Source organism: Dipodomys merriami, unplaced genomic scaffold, assembly GCF_024711535.1.
Source record: "Dipodomys merriami isolate MVZ:Mamm:240054 unplaced genomic scaffold, mDipMer1.0.p SCAF_409, whole genome shotgun sequence".
NCBI lineage: Eukaryota > Metazoa > Chordata > Mammalia > Rodentia > Heteromyidae > Dipodomys > Dipodomys merriami.
Genome location: NW_027205704.1, coordinates 199,840 through 224,859, shown reverse-complemented (window position 1 = coordinate 224,859; position 25,020 = coordinate 199,840). Strand labels below are relative to the sequence as shown.

General features: G+C 47.7%; 1 protein-coding gene across 12 annotated transcripts; it reads right to left on the bottom strand.

Annotated features, from left to right (window-relative positions):
• Positions 1-5,011: 5,011 nt before the first annotated feature.
• Positions 5,012-20,591, bottom strand: LOC138806821 (splicing factor 1-like). Of its 12 annotated transcripts, none has more exons than XM_069992178.1 (14): positions 19,801-20,590; positions 18,322-18,450; positions 14,456-14,531; positions 11,313-11,465; positions 10,807-10,896; positions 10,083-10,266; positions 9,872-9,987; positions 9,669-9,776; positions 8,469-8,649; positions 7,938-8,211; positions 7,604-7,663; positions 7,308-7,487; positions 6,379-6,583; positions 5,012-5,950 (listed from the first exon to the last, which is right to left on the bottom strand). In XM_069992178.1, exons 1-14 carry the CDS (start codon positions 20,192-20,194, stop codon positions 5,821-5,823), a joined length of 2,280 nt encoding a protein of 759 aa, XP_069848279.1. In that variant the 5' UTR covers positions 20,195-20,590; the 3' UTR covers positions 5,012-5,820. The 12 variants fall into 12 exon arrangements, with proteins under 12 accessions (XP_069848279.1, XP_069848283.1, XP_069848280.1 ...); XM_069992182.1 differs by having other exon boundaries at positions 20,164-20,589; XM_069992179.1 differs by lacking the exon at positions 6,379-6,583.
• Positions 20,592-25,020: the final 4,429 nt, after the last annotated feature.

Sequence of the window (25,020 nt, the reverse complement as noted above, 5' to 3'; positions counted from 1 at the left end):
TAAGCAGAAAAAGCTGGAAATGGGGGCTGAAGCTCAAGTGGTAGAGCGCTAGTCTACAGCTGAAGAGCTGAGGAACAGTGCCCAGGCCCAGAGTTCAAGCCCCACAACTGACAAAAAAAAAAAAAAAAAAAATTAAAAAAAAAATATATATATAGGTGTTGGGGTTCATACCTGTAATCCTGAGGAAGTTGAGATTTGAGGATCATGACCAGCCTGAGTGAGACTCTTACCTCCAATTATCCAGCAAAAAAACAAGACAGCCAAGTAGAAGTGTGACTCAAGTGGAAGAGCTCCAGCCTTGAGCAAAAACTCCACTGAAAAGCATGAGGCCCTGAGTTCAAGCCTCAGTATTAAAACAAAAGAGCTATAAGCTATGGAAGTGGAGCTGTGGCTCAGTGTTATGAGAACTAGTCTTGAGCAAAAAGCTTAGGGACAGTCCCCAGGCTCTGAGTTCAAGCCCTACTACTTACAAAAACAAAACCCTATAAGCTGGACTCATGCCTGTGATCTGAGAATCATTCAAAGCCAGCCCAGGCAGAAAAGTCCATGAGATGCTCTCTCCTAGACAGCAAAAACCTGGGCTGGATGCGTAGTTCAAATGGTAGAGTGCCAGCTGAGCAAGCAAACCTAGCAACCATAAGGCTCTGGCACGCACGCATACACACACACAGAGTGTGCACCCCATAAAGGCTATAGATCTCCCACATGAGAGGCAATGTTTTTTTTTTCCCCCATGGCTAGTCCTGGGGCTTGAACTCTGGGCTTGGCCCCTGTTCCTGAGCTTTTGTGCTCAAGGTTTAGCACTCTACACTTGAGCCACAGCTCCACTTTAAAGCTTTTTCTGTGATTAATTGGCGATAAGGGTCTCATGGAATTTACGGCCATGGCTGGCTTTGATCTCAGCCTGACCAGCTTTCCCCATCCCCTGCCCCCCATTTCTACTTTACCCTAAATTAAATCCTTGCTAAAACTTAATAAAAAAAAAAAAGCCAGGTAATAACACTCAGATCTCCCTATAGTGCACTGTTGTGCTAAGTGAGTGACTGAAGGCCTTTTTCCTCCCTTCCGGCAGAAACTCAACAGGTCCAGGGCTTGCGCCTGGCCCTCCCTTATAAAACAGAGGCCTGTTGCCTTCCTACCCATTGTGGATGGGGACTGCTAGCTTCACGGCCCTTCTATGCTTTCGTTTTTGGGGTTAGTCATGGGGCTTGAACTCGGCCTGGGCACCTGTCCTTGAATTATTCAGCTCAAGATGAGCACTCTATCACTTGAGCCACAGTGCCATTTCTGGTTTTCTGGTAGTTTATTGGAGGTAAATTTCATGGATTTTCCTGTGCAGGCTAGCTTTGATCTCAGCCTCCTGAGTAGCTATGATTACAGGTGTGTCACCCATGCCCAGCCCCTTCTATGTTTTGGCTGTCCCCATTCACTGACACTGCTTGACTCTGTAGCATTAAGCTGGATGTTTTGCCTTTCTATGCCTTGGACTCCTCCTTTTTTTTTTTTTTTTGTAGGTCGTGGGGCTTGAACTCTGGGCCTGGGCGTTGTCCCTCAGCTCTTCAGCTCAAGGCGAGCGCTCTACCACTTGAGCTACAGCGCCACTTCCGGTTTTCTGGTGGTTTATTGGAGATAGGAGTCTCACGGTCTTTCTTGCCCGGGCTGGCTTTGAACCGCGATCCTCAGATCTCAGCCTCCTGAGTAGCTAGGATTACAGGCGTGAGCCACCAGCGCCCGGGAGTGCCTTGGACTCCTTTTTATCAAATTTATTTTTATTGGTCGTGGGACTTGAACTCTAGGACTGGGAGCTGTCCCTCAGTTCTTCGGCTCAAGGCGAGTGCTCGACCACTTGAGCACCTCTTCTGGTTTTCTGGTGGTTTACTGGAGATAAATGTCTCAGTTTCCTGCCCAGGCTGGCTTTGAACCATGATCCTCAGATCTCAGCCTCCTGAGTAAGTAGCTAGGATTACAGGCCTGAGTCACCAGCACCATTTCAAATTTACTCTTGAATGAGACTACAAAGCCCTGCCTCAATCAGTTACTGCCTCCTAATCTTGAAGGGGCCGACTGGTTCTTATTTTTTTTGAGCAGAGCCCACGTCAGTGGGCTATTTCAAAGACTGACTGAACCTACAGGGTAGCAGGCTGCCCATTGAGGAGAAGAACTGGCTATACTGTTCTGAAGGTCAAGGTAGCTCCGCAAAGGCTGGACAGCTGCTAGATAGCCTGGTTCTGGGAAGGCCAAATTGTTTCTGAAGCTTTCAAAGCTACACCAGACCCAGCCCTGGAGCCCCCAACCTGCAAGCCGTTCTAGCCTACCCCAGGCTTACTGCCCTGCTCCATGATGCCAGGACTCCAAGTAGAGAGGACAGCAAGAAACTCCTGAAATATACTACACGCACACAGTGCATACATACTATGCATAACTTTTTCTACTTCCACTTTTGAGGTGCTAGTGGCAGAACCCAGGGTGTAATATACACTAAATAAGCACCCTACCACCAAGCTTCCCTACCTCTGTATCCACTTTTTTTTTTCTGTCGGTCCTGGGGCTTGGGCACTGTCCCTCAGCTCTTCAGCTCAAGGTTACCGCTCTATCACTTGAGCCAAGCACTCTACCACTGAGCCACCTTCCCAGCCTTGCCATTGATTTTTGAAATAATGTATAAAGGACAATTCCTCAGCACCACATAAACAGGAAAAGCCGGAAGTGGTGCTGTGGCAAGTGTTAGGAGCGCTAGCCTTAAGCTGAAGAGCTGAGGGACAGTGCCCAGGCCCAGAGTTCAGGCTCCACGACAGGAACGGGGGGGGGGGGGGGTGAAGGGGGGAGAGGAGCTCTCTGGTGTCTTCTACCATCATACCTCCATCTCCAGCTTGCAACACATCATCCTGCAACGTGTACCTTCTAGCGTGGTCCTCATCTGACATAGTCCCTGGCCTGCCTTGTCCCCTGCAGGGTTGCTGTGGGAACAGCTTAGATTTCTTATCAGTCATCACTGGACAAGCCACTGCATACTACCAGGGTTATCAACTTCACATCCTAACCTTGCATGCAAGGCTATTACAGAATCTGTTAGCACTATTAGGAGACATCACCATCTTAGGAGACTTAATCTCGCTATGGACAGGAACCAAAGTTCATCCTATCCTCTAGTCCAGGGACTAGCTGAACTAACCTAAGCACGTTCTAATTGTATACATTTTTTGGGGAGTGGTGGTGCAGAGTACTACAGTCTGAACTTAGGGCCCCCTAAGGTTTCTAGACAGGCTACGTACCAATTGAATGACATCCTCAGCCTAGCCATTTGGGATAGGATCTACATAGAGCAGGCCATCAAAACCCCATCTTGTAACTTCCTGACAGGAAAGCACCTCTATCCAACTGCATACACAGTTCTAATGTCCCCAAGCGGCTTTCCTGTGGGTCGTCTGTCCTGTCGTCAGCAGCCTTCCCTTCGGCTGTCTCCAGGCTCTCTACCCTAGGACGACACCATTATACAGGCTTTCACTCTACATGCCCCAGCCTGGCATCAATTTTCATATCTCCAAGAACCTTCAAGGGACAGTTCCTTGCCTGAACTAACTTAAGGTTGTTTATGTCTGACTAAGTTTCTAACCAGAAACCTTGGCCTCTCTGTTGGGACCAATCTTGGGTTTCTACAGAGCACTTGGCTGGGTCTAAGTAACACAGCTCTCATGCTGACCTTTCCTTTCCCACCTGGCATGCCCCTCACCAAGCTTTGATGGGTGTGGGGACACTGCTGTAGCAGCAGAAATGGGACCGGGGCAGACAGCCCTGTCACAATGGGAATGAGGGTTTTCAGGGGGCATGGGTGTTTCCTAGCTCCTCATACTGCTACTACATTTGCTGTAGCTAAGTGTGCACAGCTATTTCAGAACTTCCATTCTACCTTCTCTGCCACGGTTTTAACACTCTCCAAAATCTTAACAGAAACTGCAGGGAGTAGAAAGGGAGGGAGCACAAGCAAGCTGGACCCAGGGGAGTCAGAGACAGCTGGGCTGTGGTTAAGTCATTTATTGATTTTATTTCTAAAACCCACATAGCGCCACTTTGCTGCTTCTAGAGCTTCAAAGAGCTAATTAACCGCCCAATGAGCCCACCAGGGAAACCAAGCTTGTGGGGGAAGCGATGAGGTAAAGCCAAGGTCAAAGAGGGCAGCAAGGCCCTAGTTCCAAGTCAGTTAAGGACAAAGTGGGAAAAATGTACATATACTCCTCCCCTCCCCAGTTGAGGACCTGGTTAGGGAAGGAACGTGCCTGCTTCTCTGGGTTCCTCAAGCCCTGCAGCCCTCAGTTAAGTGTCTTAAGACAGCTCTTCTCAACCCCAGAACACCAGAGCTGACACAGAACCTGAGATTACCATGTGTTTTCCTGTTGCCACAATGAAACACTGAATCTGTTTAGATAGCCCAAGGCCCCCTTTGTAAGAGGCGCCTCCCAAGTGTGAGGGGCACTTTTATTTTGTCACTCTTCCCAAAGACCTGCAGTGCTGGCATGATGCAAGCCACCAGCAGAGAAAGAAAAAGACACTTGGCGGTTTTAATTTTAGCTGCTCTGTGCCTGACAGGCAAGATTAGTTGGTGTGACCTTTAGTGTTGATGCCTCCCCAGGCCCAAGGCCTTAATCAGGTGGCAGCTCACAAGCATATCACAATTGGAGCCCATCAAATGTAGAGATTCAAACCCTAGGAAAAGGCCTTCTAGAAGACAAGACTCCAGGGAGATATGGGTGGCCAGGAGGGGTAAGGCTAGTTATCAGCTTTGTGAAGGGGAAGGGGAGAGAGCAGAGCCACTCACACACCGTTCCCACCAACCCAGCCACATAGGAGGAGGCAGGTGAGTGGAAGGTTTCCTCAGTTCATGTCCTGTGGCTTCACTCCAAGAAAAAGAGAAGCTGGGGCCAGGTGCTAGAACACAAGGTAAGGTGACTTTGGTGCTGCTACAACGTGATAGCAGCATCTTCTCTTTTTAAAAGAAAATAAACAGACCCAGAAAACCACACTGCTCTTTTATTCAATGGAACATCCCCCCCGTTAGCGCAGTGTTGATTGAATCAAACACCGAAAAAAAGCCCAGAGAAATTTCTGTAGATAAACCAGTGAAGAGAACGTGCGCTACACATTGTCAACATAATCACTCCATGAAGAGGGAAGGGGGCAAAAGAAGCAGAACAAAGAACAAGGGGCTCAAACCCCTAGACACTGCAAAACATTCAGACATTTGGGATAAAAATAAAACAGAAAAAGCTTTCCAGGAAGGAGAGGAACAAATGGCCTGAGGCAGCTTAGGTGGTCAGGAGCAGAGAAAGGACTCCATGCAGGCCGGCAGGGCAGGCCCACTGGCCAGCCAGAAGCTTGTGCTGAGCCACCTACTGCTGGCAGGAGTGCAGAGTGATGTGGATCCTGGGCCTGGAGATTAACCCACCCTCAGCAACTTCACATTTCACAAGACTTGACAACTGTGGCAACAAATTGCACACTTAAAAAAAGACAAAACATCTCTGGGGGTGGCTATGGCACCTTGAAAAACTTAACCAAAGGACACCCCCTCCCCCAGCCTGACAGTAATGGTCAAAGCCTGTGCCTAGAACCATTTGCTCCCCTTTCCTTAGCAAGGGATGGAGGAACGGAGACAAGGGAAAGGATCTAATTGCAGCAGAAGACCGGGGAGAGCATCTCCTTGGACGGAGTCTGAAGAAAGGAAGCGATAAGAAAGTAACAAAGAAAAAAATAGGAAAAAGAAAAAATTAATAAAAATATCACGATATGGAGCCAGCGTGTTCCGATTCCGTCCACAAAAATAACTCAGGCTGCTTTGCCGAACCATCCTGTCCACCAGGGGCGCTGCTGAGGCTGTCTGCCTGGAAGGGTCACCAATGGGCGCGGAAAGTCCTCACTCTCATGGCTCGGGCCATCGCCGCTGCGGGGAGGGATCCTGGTGGCCCGGTTTGGGGAGAGGCAAAGGGAGTTGGGTGAGGAGAGAAAGACAAAGAAGACACTCGATGCTACGGGGCGCCAGAAGAGCCCAAGCTGGCGCCCCTACTACTGCCTGCGCATTCCCAAGCGAGTCCTCAGTCGCTTGGCCCAGCCCAGTGAGTGCACACACACACATGCGTGCACACAATCACATGCGTGCGTCCCAATGTCTGGCTCCATATGGTGAGGTTCGGCGTGTTTAAATGAGACCAGTTCTCTCTCTATATAATATATATTTTCTTAAAAAACCAAGTCTAGTTCTGTGGTGGAGGCGGTGGGGGAGCTGGAGGCATCCCAAAGGGTGGCATGCCCGCCACCCCCATGCCCATCATGGTGACAAAATTAGAAGGGTCCATGGGAGGCGGAGGAGGGGGGGGCGGGGCATACATCATGCCGGCGGAACCAGGTGGTGGAGGCGGCGGAGGGGGAGGGGCCCCGGGCGGCAGAGGCGGCTGGACCCCTGGGGGCAGGGGCACCATAGTGGGGTTGCCTTGCATCTGAGGGGCTCCTGGAGAAGCTGCGGCAGCCGCCTGCTGCTGTTGCCATGGCGGGATGGACCCTGTGCCAGCGCTCGTGGTGGTAGTCGTCGTATCTGGGGTGGTAAAGAAGCCCAAGGTCACACGCGCGGGGGGCACACCGCGGCTCTCTGCGGCTGCTGCCTTGGAATGGGGGATGAGGGGCGCCTGCTCCTTGCTTGGCATGCGGTACGGTGGTGGGGGGCGGGCGGGCTGGGGCTGTCCTGGTGATGGGGAGTGGAGGGGTGGGCAGGACTACCCTGGGGGTCAGCCTCAAGGTCTCTGGGCTTAACAAAGTAAGCCCTTTGTCACCAATGCCCCTGGAGGAGCTGAAGGTAAAATACCAGACACAAGAACCGGCTCTGACATCCCTCCGCCCAGCCGCCACCGCCACCACCGAACGGCACATTCAACACCAAGGCCACTGCTCTCTCCCCACTGCCCCCATCTCTGCAGTCGCTCTAGCCCAATCACAGCCCCCTCCAGAGCATGCATGCACCATCCCATTATGACCCTGCACACAAGGTCTAGCCAGCCAGCAGCTCACTTAGCTGGTGAGAGCCTGGACTTCTGGCGCCCTACCTGCAATAGCAGGCTCCCCTCCAGTCCCCACGAATCTCTCCCAGTCACAACCACACCAAACATCAGCTCTCTTCCCCAAGATATCCCCCCTTGGGCTGGATGGCCCCACTTCCAACCCCCACCAAGACATGCCAAGGTGTCTCCTGCCCGTGAGTCTTCTGCCTCTCAGACCTAAGCCCCATACCACCCACCCCCATAAGCCCAAAATATTCCACTCACTTTGCTGCCATGGCAAGGGGGTACTGGAAGCCATACTGCTGCTGGGCGGAGGGGGTGGCGGAGGCTGCTGCTGCTGCTGCTGCCATGGGGGAAGAGGACCAGAGGGAGGGGGCGGGGGCTGCCCACTGGGAGGCGGCGGCGGCGGTGGCATCATGCCCATAGGCGGCGGGGGCATCATACCTGCAAGGGAGGTGGAATACAGGTGAAACCTCAGAGAACCAGACCTGAGCCAGAACCCCTGTTCACATTCAACTCCCGGGCCTCAGTGGAGACTCAAAGCAAGCTGACAAGGTTACCTTTTCCTTGATGCAGGCGATAGACCCCAGAGCCCACAGGCGTACTTCCCAGGTACTGATCTTGATGGAAGGAAAGAGCAGGGACTTAGCAGGACATTTGAACTGGCCATGGAATATATTCCCCAACAGCTTCCTCACATAGCTTGAGTCACTGCCCTTATGAAAGCCCTGCCTCTGAGCCCACCCACACAAAAAGTATTCCCTGAGCCCAACAATCCTGCTTCCTCTGCAAAGCCAACAGGCCTGGCAAAAACTACCACCCCCCACTAGCACTGCTTCTAGCTCAAGTCACCTGTACCAAAGCCCCAAGGTTTCTGGTCTGACACTTACTTACCCATTGGAGGAGGGCCATGGTGCCCAGGTGGGTGGGGGCCCTGGTTCATCGGAGGTGGTGGTGGCTGCATCCAAGGAGGTGGGGGTCCATTTGGAGTGTGCTGCATGGGATGTCCACCATGCCCACCTGTCAGGCTGGGCAATGGATGTGGGAAGCTGTGGGGGCCACCTCCAGGCCCACCAGGACCACCTCCATGCATGCCATGGTAGGGCCGACTCTCTGAAGGTCCAGAATTCATCCAGGGTGGGCGGCTCTGGGTGGTGGACATGAGAGACTAGGTGAGAGCATTTCCCACTCACGTTCCTGGCCTGCTCCCCCTGGTGGCAACACTGTTCTTCTGGCTATGTCACAGGACCAAAACACAAGGATGAGGACTCCCAAAATGAGAGGTACCTACACCGGCCAGACATTCCAGAAGAACAGTGTTGCCAGCCATGTCCATCACTCTACCCAAAACCCTTGGCCATAGCTCCCAGTCTCTGTAGAAGAGCATGGGCAAGCTAGACCAAGAGACCCAGTCCTAAGGCTCACCGGAGGAGGTGGGTTATTGGCAGGAGCAGCAGGCCGAGGTGCACTTGCTAATGGTGTGGTGGCAGGCCCAGAGGTAGAGCCCACAGATGCAGGAACAGGTGCTTCCCCTAGCTCAGCCATGAGGGACAAATATTCTTTATCCATCCTTGCTTTATCCTGAGCTGACTGTGGGTCACCAGGCCTAAAGGATGGAGAACACAAAAAGGAGAGAAAAAAAAATTCACTCACTGGTTGCCATCTAGTCAGTGACCCAATTCTATGACTCAATCACATTAACTACCAGCTACAGCTGACATTCTAAATGGCTAGGACCAACGGGTTTATCAAATCCTACCTTCCCAGCCTGAGAAAGGAAATCAATGCATCATCGAAGTAACTATAATACTCTCCTTAACAAAACCCTTACAACAGGCTTTTTTTCCTGTTGGTTGTGAGGCTCAAACTCAGGGCCTGGGCACTGTCCCTGAGCCCCTTTCTGCTCTAAGCTAGTGTTCTACCACTTGAGCTACATACAGGACCACTTCTGATTTTCTGGTGGTTCATTGGAGATAAGAGTCTCATGGACTTTTCTGTCGGGGCTGGCTCTGAACCGTGATCCTCAGATCCCAGACTCCTGAGTAGCTAGGATTATAGGCATGAATGGCCAGCACCAGCTCTCACAGGTTTTTAATTGGTCAAATCCTGTCCTCAGTAGTATGTGTTGTATCAGGGCTTGAACTCAGAGCTTTGCATTCTCAGCCTGTTCATTTAAGGCTGAACCTCTATCACTTAAGCCACTGCTATACTTCTGTTTGGAGGTGGTTAATTGGAAATAGAAGTCTTACGGACTTTCCTGTCCAAGCTGGCCTTGAACTACAATCCTCAGGTCTCAGCCTCCTGAGTATCTAGAATTATAGCATGAGCCACCAGTACCCAGCTGACTGCTTGGTATTGAACAAATCTTAAAAGCAGCAAAGGTAGTGAATATGAATATTGAGTCCCAGTGAAAATATAACCAATGACACGCAAGCTTCCAGTCAAGGCAAGTCAATAAAACAGAAGACTTCTATAAGGCTTTTCTAATCCTCCTGAACTATAACTCATAACATCACAGGTCTCTTAAGTGTGCTCCGCTTTGGTGCATGAGACCAACAACTACAGTTAATGTGTGTCTTATATACCACAGAATGCCAGGAAGCTACCAGAATGGTTGCTTCTCACCTCTGGAACTTGCAATCTGAAGCAATATGACCAGCTCCTCCACATTTGGTACACACTGTAGTATTAGTAATGCTGCGGGTCTCTGAGCTCTGCCAGGGTCTTAAGATCCTGTTAAGGAAAAAAGTAATCAACTCAAGAGTATGTGGACATTCCCTCTACCCATAGACTCGATCCTACAAAGCCTCCACTACACCAATCGCTACCTGTTATCGTCCTCCCGAAGTGTGCCATTCAAGCGAGCCAACTCCCGAAGCTGCATCTTCCGCAGGTCATTTTGGTCCTCTGGAGTCTCAATACCCTGTTTCAGGATGTTTCTGATCTAGTATAGACACAACAGCCAGTCAGTCAGTTACTAAAGTATTTGACAACTACTTACAGTTCTGGTAAGAGGCTCTTTCTGGGCCCACCACTCACCTGTTCTACTGCTTTTTTGACATTCTCCATTGTATTGGCAGTAACTAGGGCATGAAGGGGCTCATCTTCTCCTGGCAACATCTGGCCATCTTTGCGTCCAACTTTCCCTTCTTTCACAGACCCTTTTCCCCGGATCATGATCTTAGCATTGCACTCTTTCTCAATGTTCTTCAGGGTATTCCCTCTATCAGAAGAAGCAAGAAAGATCTGTATTTATACCTATAACACAAGGTCATACTCCAGAAAGAACAGAGACTGGGCTGAGTAGGCATTTGTGGGAATCTGCAAGTATAGAGAAACAGCAAGATTTTCCACAAAGAGTTTTGTAACCTATACTTTCAGATTACCCCCAACAAATCTTAAGATTTCACTTTTCGCCGGGCGCCGGCTCACGCCTGTAATCCTAGCTACTAAGGAGGCTGAGATCTGAGGATCGCGCCTTTCCATGAGACTCATCTCCAATAAACCACTAGAAAACCAGAAGTGGCACTGTGGCTCAAGTGGTAGAGTGCTCGCCTTGACCTGAAGAGCACAGGGACAGCACCCAAGCCCAGAGTTCAAGCCCCATGATCGACCAAAACAAAAAAAGATTTCACTTCTCTGCAGTAAATGGGGAAATATCAACAAGAATTTCTAGCAAAAGAAGGAGCTAAACACAGTGGCCCTCATAAGGCAGGTGTTAACAGATTCTAAAGGAACTCTATACTACAGTTTAGTTACTTACCTAGGTCCAATGAGCAGCCCCACAAAGTTGATTTCTGGATATTCATCTTGGGGGATCATTACTTTATCGCTCACACGTGTTGCTGGAGGTCTAAGAAGAAAGATTATCACCTTCTGCACACTTATGGGAAGTGACATAGATAACTAAAACCTATAGGTCTACTTGAACAAATCTGTGATACATGTACAAACTCTGCTGGGCACTGGTCGCTCACACCTACAATCCAGGTTACTTAGAAGCTAAGCCATGAGGCTCGAGGTTCAATGCCAGCCCTAGCAGACAAATCTAAGATTCTTCTCTCAACTACCAAAAAGCTGAAAGTGGAACTGTGACTTCAGTGGTACAGCACAAGCCTTGAGTAAAAAAGCTAAAAACTAGTGCCCAGTCCCAAACCCCCAAACCAGCATGCACAAAAAAAGAAATGAGTAGTTTTACAAAACTGCCCCAACAGGTCATATATGACTTGCATGCTGTCCCTAGACTATCTAGCCCACTCCTCTGCTTACTTGTAATCTGCAGGTGGCTTAAAATCAGGATTGAGGGCAACCATCTCTGTAATAAGGTTGTGCCGTTCTTCTTCGAGTTTTTTGCGAGTGCGGAACTCTCGAGTATTAAGCCTCTTCCCCTCGCTGTTGTAGATGGGTTCAGGGGAAGGGGACCTGTGGGAAACAGACCTCATTACTGCTCCACCTCAACTTCCCTCTTTCCCACATGGACTACAAAGTCTTCCCAGCCCTTCTGCCTCTCAGACCCTAACAATACTCTTCGGAGGAACCGACCATAACGTGTGCTATTCAAGATCGTGTGGAATGGGGAGATGAAAGCTGGCTTAGCATTAGGGGAACTGCAGTGTATATGAGAAAGGAAAAAAAAATGAGGGATGCTTCTAAAAGTGACAGGGGTGGGGAGAACTGTCCTTTAGAAGACAGTATTTGGGCTGTAAATGGCAAGGACAGTAATATCATTCTCTGGAATCTTAACAATATGAATTTTCTTTGGTTTGAAAAAAAATTTCAATAATCCAATCTGATGAACCATTGAAACACCCCAAGTTTAGGTCAACTGTTAATCCTTGGAGAGCTCATGCCTATCAGGAAGAGCATCTTACACCCCTGACACTTAGTAAACACGAGCTCTTTCACCCAAAGCAGCTGGGACTCAAGCTACTGCAGCTACTTGGCCCCCCCCACAATGGAGAGAGATGGTGCAAGGCTTCGTCTCTGCTTTTCCTTCAATGGCCTGGCTGGCTGTGTCCAAGGCCCGGTAGACAACCTGTTTCTGGCTGTTCGAAGTGGGGAGTCTGGGTAGAGAAAACCGTTAAAAGTGCTAAAGCAGCTTCTGCAAGAGGCTGCCAATGCAGATTGGGTCAAATAGTTGTCTAGGGTCTGAACCTGCCAACAGCAAGGGGAAACCTATCATTCTCCACCAGTTTACAATTCCAGAAAGCAGATTTTTCTTTCATTTTTTGAGTAGTAAAATGCTGATGCTATAAGCAAAAAAAACAAAAACAAAAAAAACAAAAATAGTAATGATAAAATGGTCAGTTTACTACAGCTAGCTTTTTGCGGTAATTATTTAAAAAAGATAAGTTACACTCCTAGAACTGAGTTGAGATTACAAAAAGGACCATAAGCTTGATATTCTGTATGGAAATTTAGTAGCAGCTGCAAGAAGGGAAAAAACCATGTGGATCAGGTTATTAAAAAAAAACATCCTGAAAGTAGTCCAGACTCCTATACCCTTGGCTTTAGTTGAGAGAACTTTGCCTAGTTGGAGAGCAAGGACTGAACTCGGCTGCTCCCACTGTCTTCAGCCTAAAGGGAACCATGTCATACCACGTTACACACACGATGGAATAAAAGGTCAGGTTTGTTCATGGCTAATGACGCTAAATGACACCTCCGTTTCTAGCATTTATATAAACTGTTAGCACAATCCAGTGATAGTGAACACACCAAATGTATCCCCAGCTCATTAGACTATCAACTTATACATTTAAGTCTACAACAGATTAAGACATTTTTAACTGTTTAAGTTAAGCAACATTAAAAGAGCATTATAAAGTGGCTTAATTTCAATACACCTTAAGAAACCATCTTATTAAGGTAAGAAACTCATGTATTTCCCTCCAACCTGGGCTCAAAAACAAAACCAATCAGGCACAAGAGCCTCTTTCAAAATTGAACACAAGGGAGGAAAAACTCTGCTCTGGTTTTATTTCTAACATACTTAACATTTCTAATGCCCACCCCAAGTTTGTCTAGAATTAAGCATCTCTGGCTAATCACCAAAACAAGTTGTACCAAATTGGCCTTTTAAAGGCATCACAACAATTTAACCTCTTCCCAAAGTGTGGAAGTTAAAGGTAAAAAAATGCTAATGATCTAGGTTAGACTGGCAAACTTCTTCACCTAGAATAGGCACTGGATGGATCAACTAAACTCTAATCCCAGTTATCCAGGAGGCAAAGGTTTGTTAAAAACTCAATCTTTGGAAGAATTTCCTGGTTACCTGCGGACGTATTATTAAAGGGAGAAAGGCCAAAAAGGCACTGAACAGTTGTGGTCTATAACCTACAATGTGCATTTTTTAAAAATTAAAAAACTAAAAAAAATCTTCAAACAAAAAATATAGAACTCAACAACTTTCCAACCAAAATCTATAAGTAAAAACAAATTTAGTAAGTAAAATTAGTCAATATGTAGGGAGGAAAAAGTCAATTTGTTTCTTGGCAAAGAACAGCAGAAAGATGCATGCTTGAGTGACTTCTTGGGAGTCAATATATCATCTTCCTGACTTAATGAGCTATTAATTGGGTATGAAAAGCCAAAACTCACTACTTTTCCAAGAAATTATTCTGCATGCACTAAAATATTCCAGTGAGAAAAAGCAGTGTGTTTTTATTAAATGACTAGACTAAAGCTGTCCAAAGATCAGCCAATAATTCACCTCCCTCATACAATCTTTTTATTTCTCAGAAGGGAGAAAAAAAACTCAACTGTAATGATAGTACCACAGCTGTTTGAGGTCCACATTCCCTCTATTAAAAAATAGAGTAACAGGATTGGTTGCTTGCCTTCCCAAAACAAATTATAGACTATCCTGGCCCCTCCCACCAACCCCCGGGGGCAACAGCCAAGTCTGAAAATTAATTGGCAATGAAGCAAGTTGGTTAGAAACCTCATCTCAAAAACAGGAACAGGAAGACTCCAGCAATAAGTCATCCGTGTTTCTGGCCTGCTCAAATTCAGTAATATTCAAAAATATTCTTAATCCCTACATTATGTTCCTGTGAAAAAAACTATGCCCTCAAGCTTTCAGCCAAAGCAGGTACTGAAGAGGTTTAATGTCATCTTTCACTGTCTTTTAAGGGTGGTAAATAACGTTAAAATCTACATGCTTACCAATTAGAAACCAGTTGTCCATTTTCCTGTAACTTTTTATTCTCTCAGTATTTGTTTCATTCCAATTTTCTAACTGTTGGCTGACCATATGTATACTGCTAATCAAACCCTAGTCCCAAAATGGTCAGAGCACCAATCTTAACTAGGATTTTATTGAACTCATACACAATATGATGCCACCAGTAAAATGTATTGAGAAAAAAGGTAAAAGCGTTACTGTCAGCTGGTTAAAACTGTTTCCCAACCTGTCCTCAGGGTTAGGGGGGATGCCCAGGTCTCCTGTGCGCAGTTTACGAGTCAGGTCTTCTATCTGCAGTTGCACTGGAAGAAACCAGGTTAGGAAAGAAAAAAAAAGGATGGAAAAAAGACAATGTTACCAAAAAACATCTCAAATCTCAACAACAAGCATGAAGAACTCGGAGACTTTGAAAGGGACGACTGATCAGTGAACACATTGAGGCAAAAACCCCCAACCACCTATTGGCAGGAGTCCATTTACATCTATAGTGTTTTTCACTTCAAAATGGTTATCACTTAAGGAAGCAAACAGTTTGTTGGAAGAGGGGTTAGCAGTGAAGACTCTTCACTAGGGCTAACATCAAAACAATTATTAGAAGGATTCACCTCTCCCTCCCCATCAACGATTGCTTACAACTGGCACTCAGAGCCAACACCATATATCATATCACCGATAACCTGGTTCCCACCAAACTGAGTATTTTCTTTTCATTAAATACTAAACAGTCCAAAATGAGACCCAATTAACAATGGGACAAGGAAAAATACCAGTTGAACATGTTTTCATGAAGACCTGGTTAAAACTCCTTAAACAAGACATTTAATAACCATTTCAACACCTTATAGAAATCTGTGCATTTGCTTTCTGTACCATTAGACCTGTACATTCAGGTCTCTCAGTAGACATTTTATTAAATGACAAACCATATACCTTTTCATAAACCAGTATGCGTAAGGTGCTAGTTGCTTATCTGCAGATCTACTATTAATTTAAGAAGGAGGTATGTAAAGATAGAAAACGTGGGTCAAGAAAAATGTATATGCCAGGAGCTGGTGGCTCACGCCGTTAATCCTACTCAGGAAGCTGAGATCTGAGGATCTCGGTTCCAAGCCAGCCCAGCCTGAGCAGGTAAGTCCATGAGACTCTTATCTCCAATAAACTACTCAGAAAACCGGAAGTGGCACTGTGGCTCAGTGGTAGAGCGCTAGCCTTGAGCTGAAGGACAGCACCCAAGCCCACAACCAGGAAAAAGAAAAAAAAGAAAAAAAAAAGAAAAATGTGTATGACCTTCAGGCCTTGACCTGAGGCTACATTAAAAAAGAGTCAAAATTTCACAGAAATTGTCTGAAATTTCAGGGAAAGGTAACAGGTAATGGGGCTGCAGAGCCAGAGTGATTTTCAATGTGCTGAATAACCTCCTGCTCCTTACCTTTGTAGTATCCTAGATCTCTGAATGGGCATCATTAGTAAAAACAAGTCTTACTGGGTTGAGCTAAAGTTGAGCTATTTCCAAGACAGAATTGATGTAGATCTGTCTCTAAATGTTCTTCTAATTTTAAGCATGTCCCACAAGACCTTAACATGACAACTTTACACTGAAACCCTGAAGAAATCAAAGTTCATTAATAATGGTATTGGGAGGCTGGGCGCAGGTGGCTCACACCTGTAATCCTAGCTACGTAGAAGGCGAAGATCTGAGGATCGAGGTTCAAAAAGCCAGCCCAGACAGAAGTTTGTGAGACTCTTATCTCAATTAACCACCAGAAAACCGGAAGTGGTGTTGTGGTTCAAGTGGTAGAGCGCTTGCCTTGAGCTGAAGAGCTCAGGGACAGCGCCCAGGCCCAGAGTTCAAGTCCCACAATTGACCAAAAAGAAAAAAAGAAAGAAAAAAGATGTAATCCTAACTATTCAGGAGGCTGAGATATGAGGATCACAGTTCAAAGCCAGCCTGGGCAGGAAACTCTGACTTTTATCTCCAATAAACCACTAGAAAACCAGAAGTGCTGCTGTGGCTCAGGCGGTAGAGCACTTGCTTTGAGCTGAAGAGCACAGGGACAGCACCCAGTCCCAGAGTTCAAGCCCCATGACCGACCAAAAAAAAAGGCATTGGAGACATTCTGGATGAGACAGTATGTATCACAGAAAATAGAAGATGAGAAAGATACCCAATTCCTTGCTAGGTAAGTTGACTTTGTAATCAAGTAACTTTGTAGGAGAGTTGTTGACATTTGAGGAGGAGGGGGCTAAACACGAACAGCTCAAAAATTAAATCAAGGGTTGCTATTTTCCTTGCGGCAGAATCTCTAACAGCCTCTGCTTTAATTCATCTACTTTGATGAAAGCTGTAAGTAGTTCTTAGGACTCGGTGCATTACTAGATAGACCTCTATGATAAGAGAATTGGAGTTCTAAATTTCATTTTCCCCATTTTTCACATACGTGTTCTGGCGATGACTATACTAGCATTCCACAAGGCTATAAAATCTGACAATGGTAGCTGGGAGCCGGTGGCTCACACCTGTAATCCTAGCTATTCAAGAGGCTGAGATCTGAGGATCCAGATTCAAAGCCAGCCAGGCAGGAAGTCCATGAGACTCATCTCAAAACAACAACAACAAAAAAAAAAACAAACCAAAAACTCAGAAACCAGAAGTGGCATAGTGGCTCAAGTGGTAGAATGCTAGCCTTGAGTTGAGAGACAGCGTTCACGCCCAGAGTTCAAGCCCCATAACTTACAAAAAAAAGAAAAAGAAAAAAATTCCAACAATGATCTGATGAGACCTAAGGGGTTGGATGGAAGTAAACAGGAATAGGGAGAAAGTAGCAGTAGTCAGGAGATAATTTCAATGCCTCAAAATTCCCAGCAATTAAAAAACCAGGAAATTAGTTGGGTGCAGGTAGCTCACACCGGTAATCCTTGGAGACTGAGATCTGAGGATCGCAGTAGGAAGCCAGCCTAGGCAGTAAAGTGGGACTCATCTCCAATTAAGCACCAAAAAGAAAAGATGGAAACAGAGCTTTGGCCCAAGTGGTAGAGCACTAGCCTTGAGCAAAAAAGCTCAGGGACAGCCAACTCAAGCCCCAAGATCAAGTCCCAAGACTGACCTCCATCCAAGAAAAGGAAATTAAGAACCTCCAAATTCAGACCTTGCTGGCCTTGAAGCTTTTTGTTTGTAAAGGCCATACAAAGCCTCATAGGAGGAAGTAATCTTAGATCGAATTTCTTCCAAAGACATGTTTATTTGGTTAGTAGGAAATGTTCATCTAGTGCACCTTTTCAAGACAGTTGCACACACACATATATATATATATATAACCTTGCATTAGGGACCTTGCATTAAAGAAATAATTTTTAGGTTAATTCAAGTTACATTTTGGATAGCCACTCTTTAGTTCTTGACATCTCCCAACCGAGATCTTTTATCCTAACACATCATTTCATATCAAGCAGTATAGTCCTTCCCAGTAGAGTCCTTTAGTAGTAAATACAAAGAGCCTTCATCTTAAGACAGCTCTGCAAAGCCCAAACCAGATGCTGAAGGGAAGGTTAAATTCAACAAAATAGTAAAAGGGGTAAACTGTAAGTACACTTTCAGAGCCACTTTTTGTTCAAACTGTTTGGTACCTATAAAAAGTAAAATCACATTTTAGGGAAAGGGAGGAATATGAAATTATAGTGAAAGGTCATGCTGTGAAAAAGGTACCTGGTTTAAAACAACACATCTGCAGTGTTCTCCACTGGGGCCTGTCCAGAGAGGCAGATGACACTCACCTCATCAACTGGCAATGCACAGCAGCTGAAAACGTTTAGCTGCTGACTAGAGAGGCTATTTACTCCTAAGTGGGTCCTGCTACCTTCCTGGCACTTGTGGAGAACACTGCTGTTAGGAACAGATCAGAACAAGGAGCTGCTGATGCAGGACTCACTAAGCAAAATCTGAAGGGTTACACCAAAGTCATGAAAGTACACCTGATCATAAGTAGACTCAACAAAGAACACTAAAGCCTCTAACTTCTTAACAAATGTGTAACTCAGAAAAAATACTAACAGTAACAATCTAAAAAAGTGCTTAGATACAGAACGTGTATTTACCTATATAAGCTCTTTCTTGCTCCCGAGTAAGTCCAGGGGGGATAACTGTGGGCATGCCTGGAATCACTGTCTTCTGTTCCATCGTGTCTTGATTCCAGCGGCTCCGCTTCCGCTTCTTGCTTGGAAAGTCTAAAAGGCAGGCAGTCCATCAGATACAAATACAGACCAGCAAACATTTAACTACTAAGTTCAGCAGCCTTAACATATCATACAGAACTTCGGCAGACTAAAAACTAAAACCTTGACCTAATGTTAAACAGTGAATGGAAGATAAACCTGAAGCCAAAGATGCAAACACTCTGCCGCCACAGGGGTATCTGATTCTGTATTAAAACCATTATTTCACATATGTAAGTTTTTTTTTCTGGAAGAACTTCCTTCCCTTCTCACCCCCTCAGTGTATCAACCAGTGCCATCAACCCAGGTCCTCACATATGGCTCATGTGCACTCCATCATTGAGCCACACACCCAAGCCCCCAACATGGTAACTAATAATGGGACTGTGGCTTAGTGGTAGAGTGCTTGCCTGGCATGCATGAAGCCCTCCCCGGATTCGATTCCTCAGTATGACGTAAACAGAAAAAGCTGGAAGTGGTGCTGTGGCTCAAGTGGAAGAGTGCTGAGTTCAAGCCCCAGGATTGTGCCACCCTCCCCCCCACAAAATTAAAGTATGAAAGAGATACATATAATTAACATATCAAATGGTCTAGCAAGACAAAAACGGAAACATCACGAACAGGCTATAACAAAGCAGTAATCAGAAAACTGCTGGCTCTTCCCACAAGTCACCTGTCTAAAAGAGCACTAACACACTATACTGTACTCAATGCAAACCTCAATTGTTTCTTTTCTTCATTAGTGTATTCAAGAACAAAAAACTTAAACCAAAATGACTAACAGCTAAATTTCCTTTCCTTGTATTTCCCACAGGAATTCTTTTTTTTTTGTACTTCCCAGGAATTAAAAGTCTTTTGAGACAATGAGGAGAAAAAAGATTGGACCTAACTACTCCCTGAAACCTTTTAAAGCCTCTCCAAGGTAAATATTCTGGGTATTCCCCTTTGTTTCTTCTAAAACCAAAAAGGGAATCGTTCCGCTATGTCAGCAGGCCTTTCCACCCTACACGGCACCCATATCCCCCATTTGACAATTCTACCCCATCGGGGTCGGGGGCACAAGATGGAACTACCCGTCTTCCAGAGTTACGCCACCAAGCCAGGGTATCAGACTGCGACTGCGCAGAGCACTCCGCCTCCCTTCCTCCCACCACCTCCCTCCCGCGGCGCGCGTGCGCACTCGAGGCCTCGGGAACCAGGCCGCGCGCGCGCCCTGGGGCACCTCCGCCCGGGCCTCCCACGAGCACGAGCGCGCGCGCGAGCGCCCCTGCCGCGTGCAGCCGCCGTCGCCGCCGCCGCGCGCCCCTCCGCCGGCCGGGCCCGTCCGCGCGACGCCTCTCGCGCTCTCACGGCCCGACTCACCTCCTCCGCCGCCGGCCGGGCCCGGCTGCTGGTCCTGACGCGGCGGCTGGGGTGGCGGCTGCGACGGCGACACGCGCTGGTAAAGCGGCGGCGCGGGGGACGGCTGCGGTGGCGGGTACGAGGTGCCCGGGGACGGCGGCGGAGGCGGCGGCGGCGGCTGCTGGGGCGGCGGGGGGGGCGGCGGTGGCGGCGGCGGCGGCGGCAACGCCGCGAAGGGGAAGGCCGAGGTCAGGGCCCCCATCGAGCCCACGGGCGGAGGCGGCGGCGGCCCGGGCGCCAGCAGCCCCGCCCCGGGCGCAGGCCCCGGCTCGAAGACCCCTTTGGGCCCGGGAAGCGGAGGGAGGCCGGGGGGGCCCAGCTTACCCAGCGGCGTGGCGTTCGCTCCGGTCGCCATGGCGCCCCCGGGGACCGGCACCAGCAGCTCCTCTTCCGCTGTGGCGGCTTCTCCTTCGCGAACCTTCCAGGGGGGGAGGGGACCCGACTACGCGGCCGCGGAGCGCGGGGAACCCGTCCTCTCACGCGGCGGGCGGCGGCGGCGCGAGACGCACAAAGAGGGAGGAGAGAGGGCGCCGCGGGGGCGGGGGGGGGGGCGACGGGGCCGCGGCCTGGATTGGGCCAAGCCGGGGCGGAGGGTCGCAGCCGCCGGCCTCCGATTGGCAGAGCGCTAGTCTTCCTCGCTGCGCCCTGGGATTGGCCGAACCGTTAGGCCGGGCGAGGAAATGGCGGCGGAGTCCGGCGAGCTGTGAGGTGTCGAAGCGCGCACTTCGTTTGTTACAGCGCGGAGTGAGCTCGGAGGCCAGAAGGGAGGAGATAGGGCGGGGCCAACTCTATGACGTAGGAGGGAGGCGTCCTCTCACTGGCTGGAGCTGAGGAGCCAGTCAACACCGTTTGCGCCGTAGTGGCCTGGGATTGGCTGGCGCCACATTCTGTACTCCTCTCCTCCCCCCAGGGACTAGTTGCGCGGTGCTTCCAGCGAGAAGACGCGGCGGAAAAGCCTCGGCCGGAACGAGATTTGAGGCGGGAGGGAGGGTGGGAGGAGCGAGCAGGAGCTGCGCATGCGTACTTGGGGCAAAGCGACCTTTGCTTCCCCTCCCTCCACTGGTGACCCTTGAGTCCGGAACCAAAGCCCTAAGTGACGTCAATCACAGTTCCCGTAGTAACAAGGAACCAAGGGGCCAGATAGGGATGGGGCGGTCTCGCGCCGCAAGTAAGATCCGTTGACACCGCAGGTAGCAAGCAACTTCCTGAGATTTGGGGGATTTTTTGGAGGGGAACAACACATCCCTAAAGAGTTATACAATAGTCTTATTGAAGGATTTAAATCAGTACCTGAACCGATGGAACAGCGTATAAACTTAAAGACAACTTGAAGTTAATTCTAAAATTGGTTTATAAATACACAGTTAACATTGTGATCCCAAAGTTGAGAGATTTAAATTTTCTTAAAGTTCCCTAACTAGTCCAGCACCGGTGGCTCTCGCCTATAATCCTGATCAGAAGGCAGAGATCGGAAGTTCGTGATTTAAAGTCAGCCCTGGCAGTAAAGCTTGTGAGACTCTTGTCTCTACCCAAAAGCAGGAAGTGGAGTTGTGGCTCAAGTGGTGGAGCGCCACTTTCATGTAATAAAACCAAGAATAAGCTGCACTTAACTATGTAAGATTCACTGGCAATCTTGGAAAAAAGCCCCTGTGCATAGGAGGGACTATGCACAAAAAAATAAGGAAACTGAAGCACAGAGCTATTGAATATTTCTCTCAAGGACACCCAGGCTGTACTTATATGAGGCTCCTTATATGGATAGAACAAGACTGCAATCCAAGTGTTTCTAGCTAAACACAACTGAGCCTGATCTCCTCAATCTTGGAGCAAGTTGGGGTCCCGCTCACCTGGGCCAACCTTAGCCATCCACCAGCTATTAAGGAATTCATTTCATTTTTGCAGCTTCAGTTTTTTTGTAGAATACAGGCACTGATTCCGTGAACCTGCAGAGCACAATTGAGCCATACCTCCAAGTCTGTTTTTTGCTGTCTATTTTGGAGATAGCGTCTCATGAACTTCAGAGATCCTCTGGATCCCAGCCTCCTAGGATTACCGGCATGAGCCACAGTTGAATTTAATAGGGGTACCTCTTGAGCTTCAGCCAGAATTACAGACACCTCTGATTTTATAGAAGGGTGTCTTAGTAGAGAAAATATCTGGTCTTTTATCTCACATTCCTGGCACAGAGCATCAAACACTTGGAATTTCCTGAGTGGTTTAAGTGTGCTTAATTATTCACAATGAACTTCTTTAGACTAACAAAAGTGACTTGTGCTGGCTGCTAGTGGCTTTCAGCTGTGATCCTGGCCGAGATCAGAAGGATCAAAGTTCTGAAGTCAAACCAGTCATGAAGCTTTCAAGACCCCATCTCAACAGAAAAAGCTGGAGGTTGGTGGCATACACCTATTATCCAAGCTAAGGCAGGAAGCATGAATATGACCCAGGTCTGGGCTACCCTGACAAAAGATATCCCAAAACAAAATTCTATTTAAAAGAAAAAAAAAAATGAAGCTCACGTCTATAATCCTCCTCAGGAGGCTGAGCTCTGACAATGGCAGTTCAAAGCCAGCCCAGGCAGGAAAGTCCATGACACTCTTATCTCCAATAAACCACCTGAAAGCCAGAAGTGGCGCTGCAGCTCAAGTGGTAGAGCTATCACCTTGAGCTGAAGAGCTGAAGGACAGTGCCCAGGCCCAGAGTTCAAGCCCACAACCTAAGGGGGGTGGGGGGAGAGACAGAACTGGGCCTTCAAACAGTATCAGAATGGGACTGGTCCCCAGAAATCAACTATCTTTCAGCTGGGAAGGGAAGAGGGGTGGGATATCAGTCACATGGCCATTGAGTTATCCAATCCTGACTCTAGACATGGGGGTTAGTAGACACTTTGAACAAGAGGTTCAGAGAGCTTCCTGGCTGGAGAAGCTGTGGATGTGCCAGGAGGGTGGTGCACCCTTCCTCTGCAAGAACATGGATCTCCAGCCCTTGCTGCCCTGTTATACTTTCTAAGAAAGTGCTGCCAGGCACCCGTGGCTCACACCTGTAATCCTAGCTACTCAGGAGGCTGAGGTCTGAGGATCACGGTTCAAAGCCAGCCTGGGAAGGAAAGTGTGAGACTCTTATCTCCACTAAACCACTAGGAAACTGGAAGTGGCGCTGTGGCTCAAGTGGTAGAGTGCTTGTCTTGAGCTGAAGAGTGCAGGGACAGTGCCCAGGCCCGGAGTTCAAGCCCTACAACCCACAAAAAAAGAAAGTAGTAACCGTAAGTGTGTGTATGGCACTCTCCTGAGTTCTGTATGTCATTCTGATGAATTATTGAACTTGAATGGAGTCACAGAGTTCCCACATATTTTAGGTAATGACAGTTTTTTTTGGGGGGGGTAGTGGAGCTTGAACTCTGGCCTAGGCATTGTCCCTCAGCTCTTCAGCTCAAGGCTAGTGCTCTACCACTTGAGCCACAGCACTACTTCTGATTTTCTGGTGGTTTATTGGAAATAAAAGTCTCAAGTAGGCCTGGGAAGGTGGCTCAGTGGTAGAGTGCTTGCCTTGCATACATGAGGCCCTGGGTTCGATTCCTCAGCACCACATAAGCAGAAAAAAGTCGGAAGTAGTGTTGTGGCTCAAGTGGTAGAGCGCTAGCCTTGAGCTGAAGAGGGACAGCGCCCAAGGCCAGAGTACAGGCATAACAACCGACCAAAAAAAATTTTTTTTCTTGCCTGGGCTGGCTTTGAACCACAATCCTCAGATGTCAGCCTCCTGAGTAGCTAGGATTACAGGCGTAAGCCACCAGTGCCTGGCTCAGATTTTTTTTTTAACTGGTCTGGGGGCTTGAACTCTCTGAGCTGCTTTGTGCTCAAAGATAGTCTTCTACCACTTTAGCCACAGTGCCACTTCCAGCTTTTTTTAGTAGTTTATTGCAGATAAGAGTCTCATAGGAACTTTTCTGCCTGGGTTGTCTTCGAACCACAATCCTCAGATCTCAGCCTCCTAAGTAGCTAGGATTAGATGTGAACCAACAGCACCTGGCTACTTTGACAGAATTTCAGGGAGCCTGGAGATGAGTGACTGGTGGCTGAGTTCTTGACCTGTGACTCTGTTAACTCCGGGTAGTGGAGCTCAAAATTATTTAAACACAAAACTTCAGAAATAAAGCTCTAGGGGCTGGAAAGGTGGCTTAGTGGTAGAGTGCTTGCCTTGCATGCATGAGGCCCTGGGTTTGATTCCTCAGCACCACATAAGCAAAAAGAAAAAAGCCAGAAGTGGCGCTGTGGCTCAAGTGGTAGAGCACTAGCCTTGAGCTGAAGAGCTGAGGGACAGGGCCCAGGCCCAAAAAAAACAACCGGACCACCCCCCCAAAAAAGAAAAACATATAAAACTCTAATGCTGTGTATAAATATAAATAAGCTTAAAATGGCCCACCATTGTGAATTGTGTAATGCACTAGTTACCATCTGAATTGAATCAACTTGTGGGACACCAAATTGGTCTCAGCTAATTGTAGAAATGCAAAGGGCAAGTTTCTAGCCCCTTCCTGAAGTCTTTTGTGTGTGTGTGCTAGTACTGGAGCTTGAACTTGGCCTGGATAGTGTTGCTTAGCTTTTTCCCTCAAGTCTTGTGTTCTATTTCTTGAGCTACACCTCTATTTCCGGGTTTTTTGGTTGCTAATTAGAGATAAAAGTCTCACAGAGGCCAGGTGCCTATAGCTCATGCCTATAATCCTGGCCACTCAGGAGGCTGATCTGAGGATTACAGTTCTGAGCCAGCCCAGGAGATTTTTATTTCCAATAAATTATCAAAAAAGCTTGAAGTGGGCTGTGGCTGAATAGAGCACTAGCCTTGGGCAAAAGCAGCTCAGGGACAGTGTCCAGGCCCTGAGTTCAAGCAAAACACAAAGGATCTAAGGTATATTAAAATTTGGGAAACAGGTTGGAACTGTAGATTACTTGCCAAGCACTTGCCCGACTTGGTATGAGGCCCCTGGATTCTATCCCCTCTGCCTAGGAGCTCCCTAAAGTTTCTGGGTCCTCAAGAAAGTAAACGGGGAAAGCATTTTTACAATAAGAAATATATATTTAAAAAAAAAAGTAAACAGGAAAGAGAAAACCAGTGTCAGCCAAGATCCTCTTTGGGAATCGCCAAGTCCTGCAGGTTGGGAGATGTTCCTTTCTTCCTGACTCATCTGTA

Bases quoted from the DNA above. Each gene is read 5' to 3' on its own strand.
- LOC138806821 (XM_069992177.1), bottom strand. From the start codon at position 20,194: ATGGCGACCGGAGCGAACGCCACGCCGCTGGGTAAGCTGGGCCCCCCC. The intron at 9,777-9,871 runs GTAGCGATTGGT...TTTCCTTAACAG, and splicing joins CTTCGGGAGGACGATAACAG to GATCTTAAGACCCTGGCAGA. The intron at 7,488-7,603 runs GTAACCTTGTCA...CCTCCCTTGCAG, and splicing joins TCGCCTGCATCAAGGAAAAG to GTATGATGCCCCCGCCGCCT.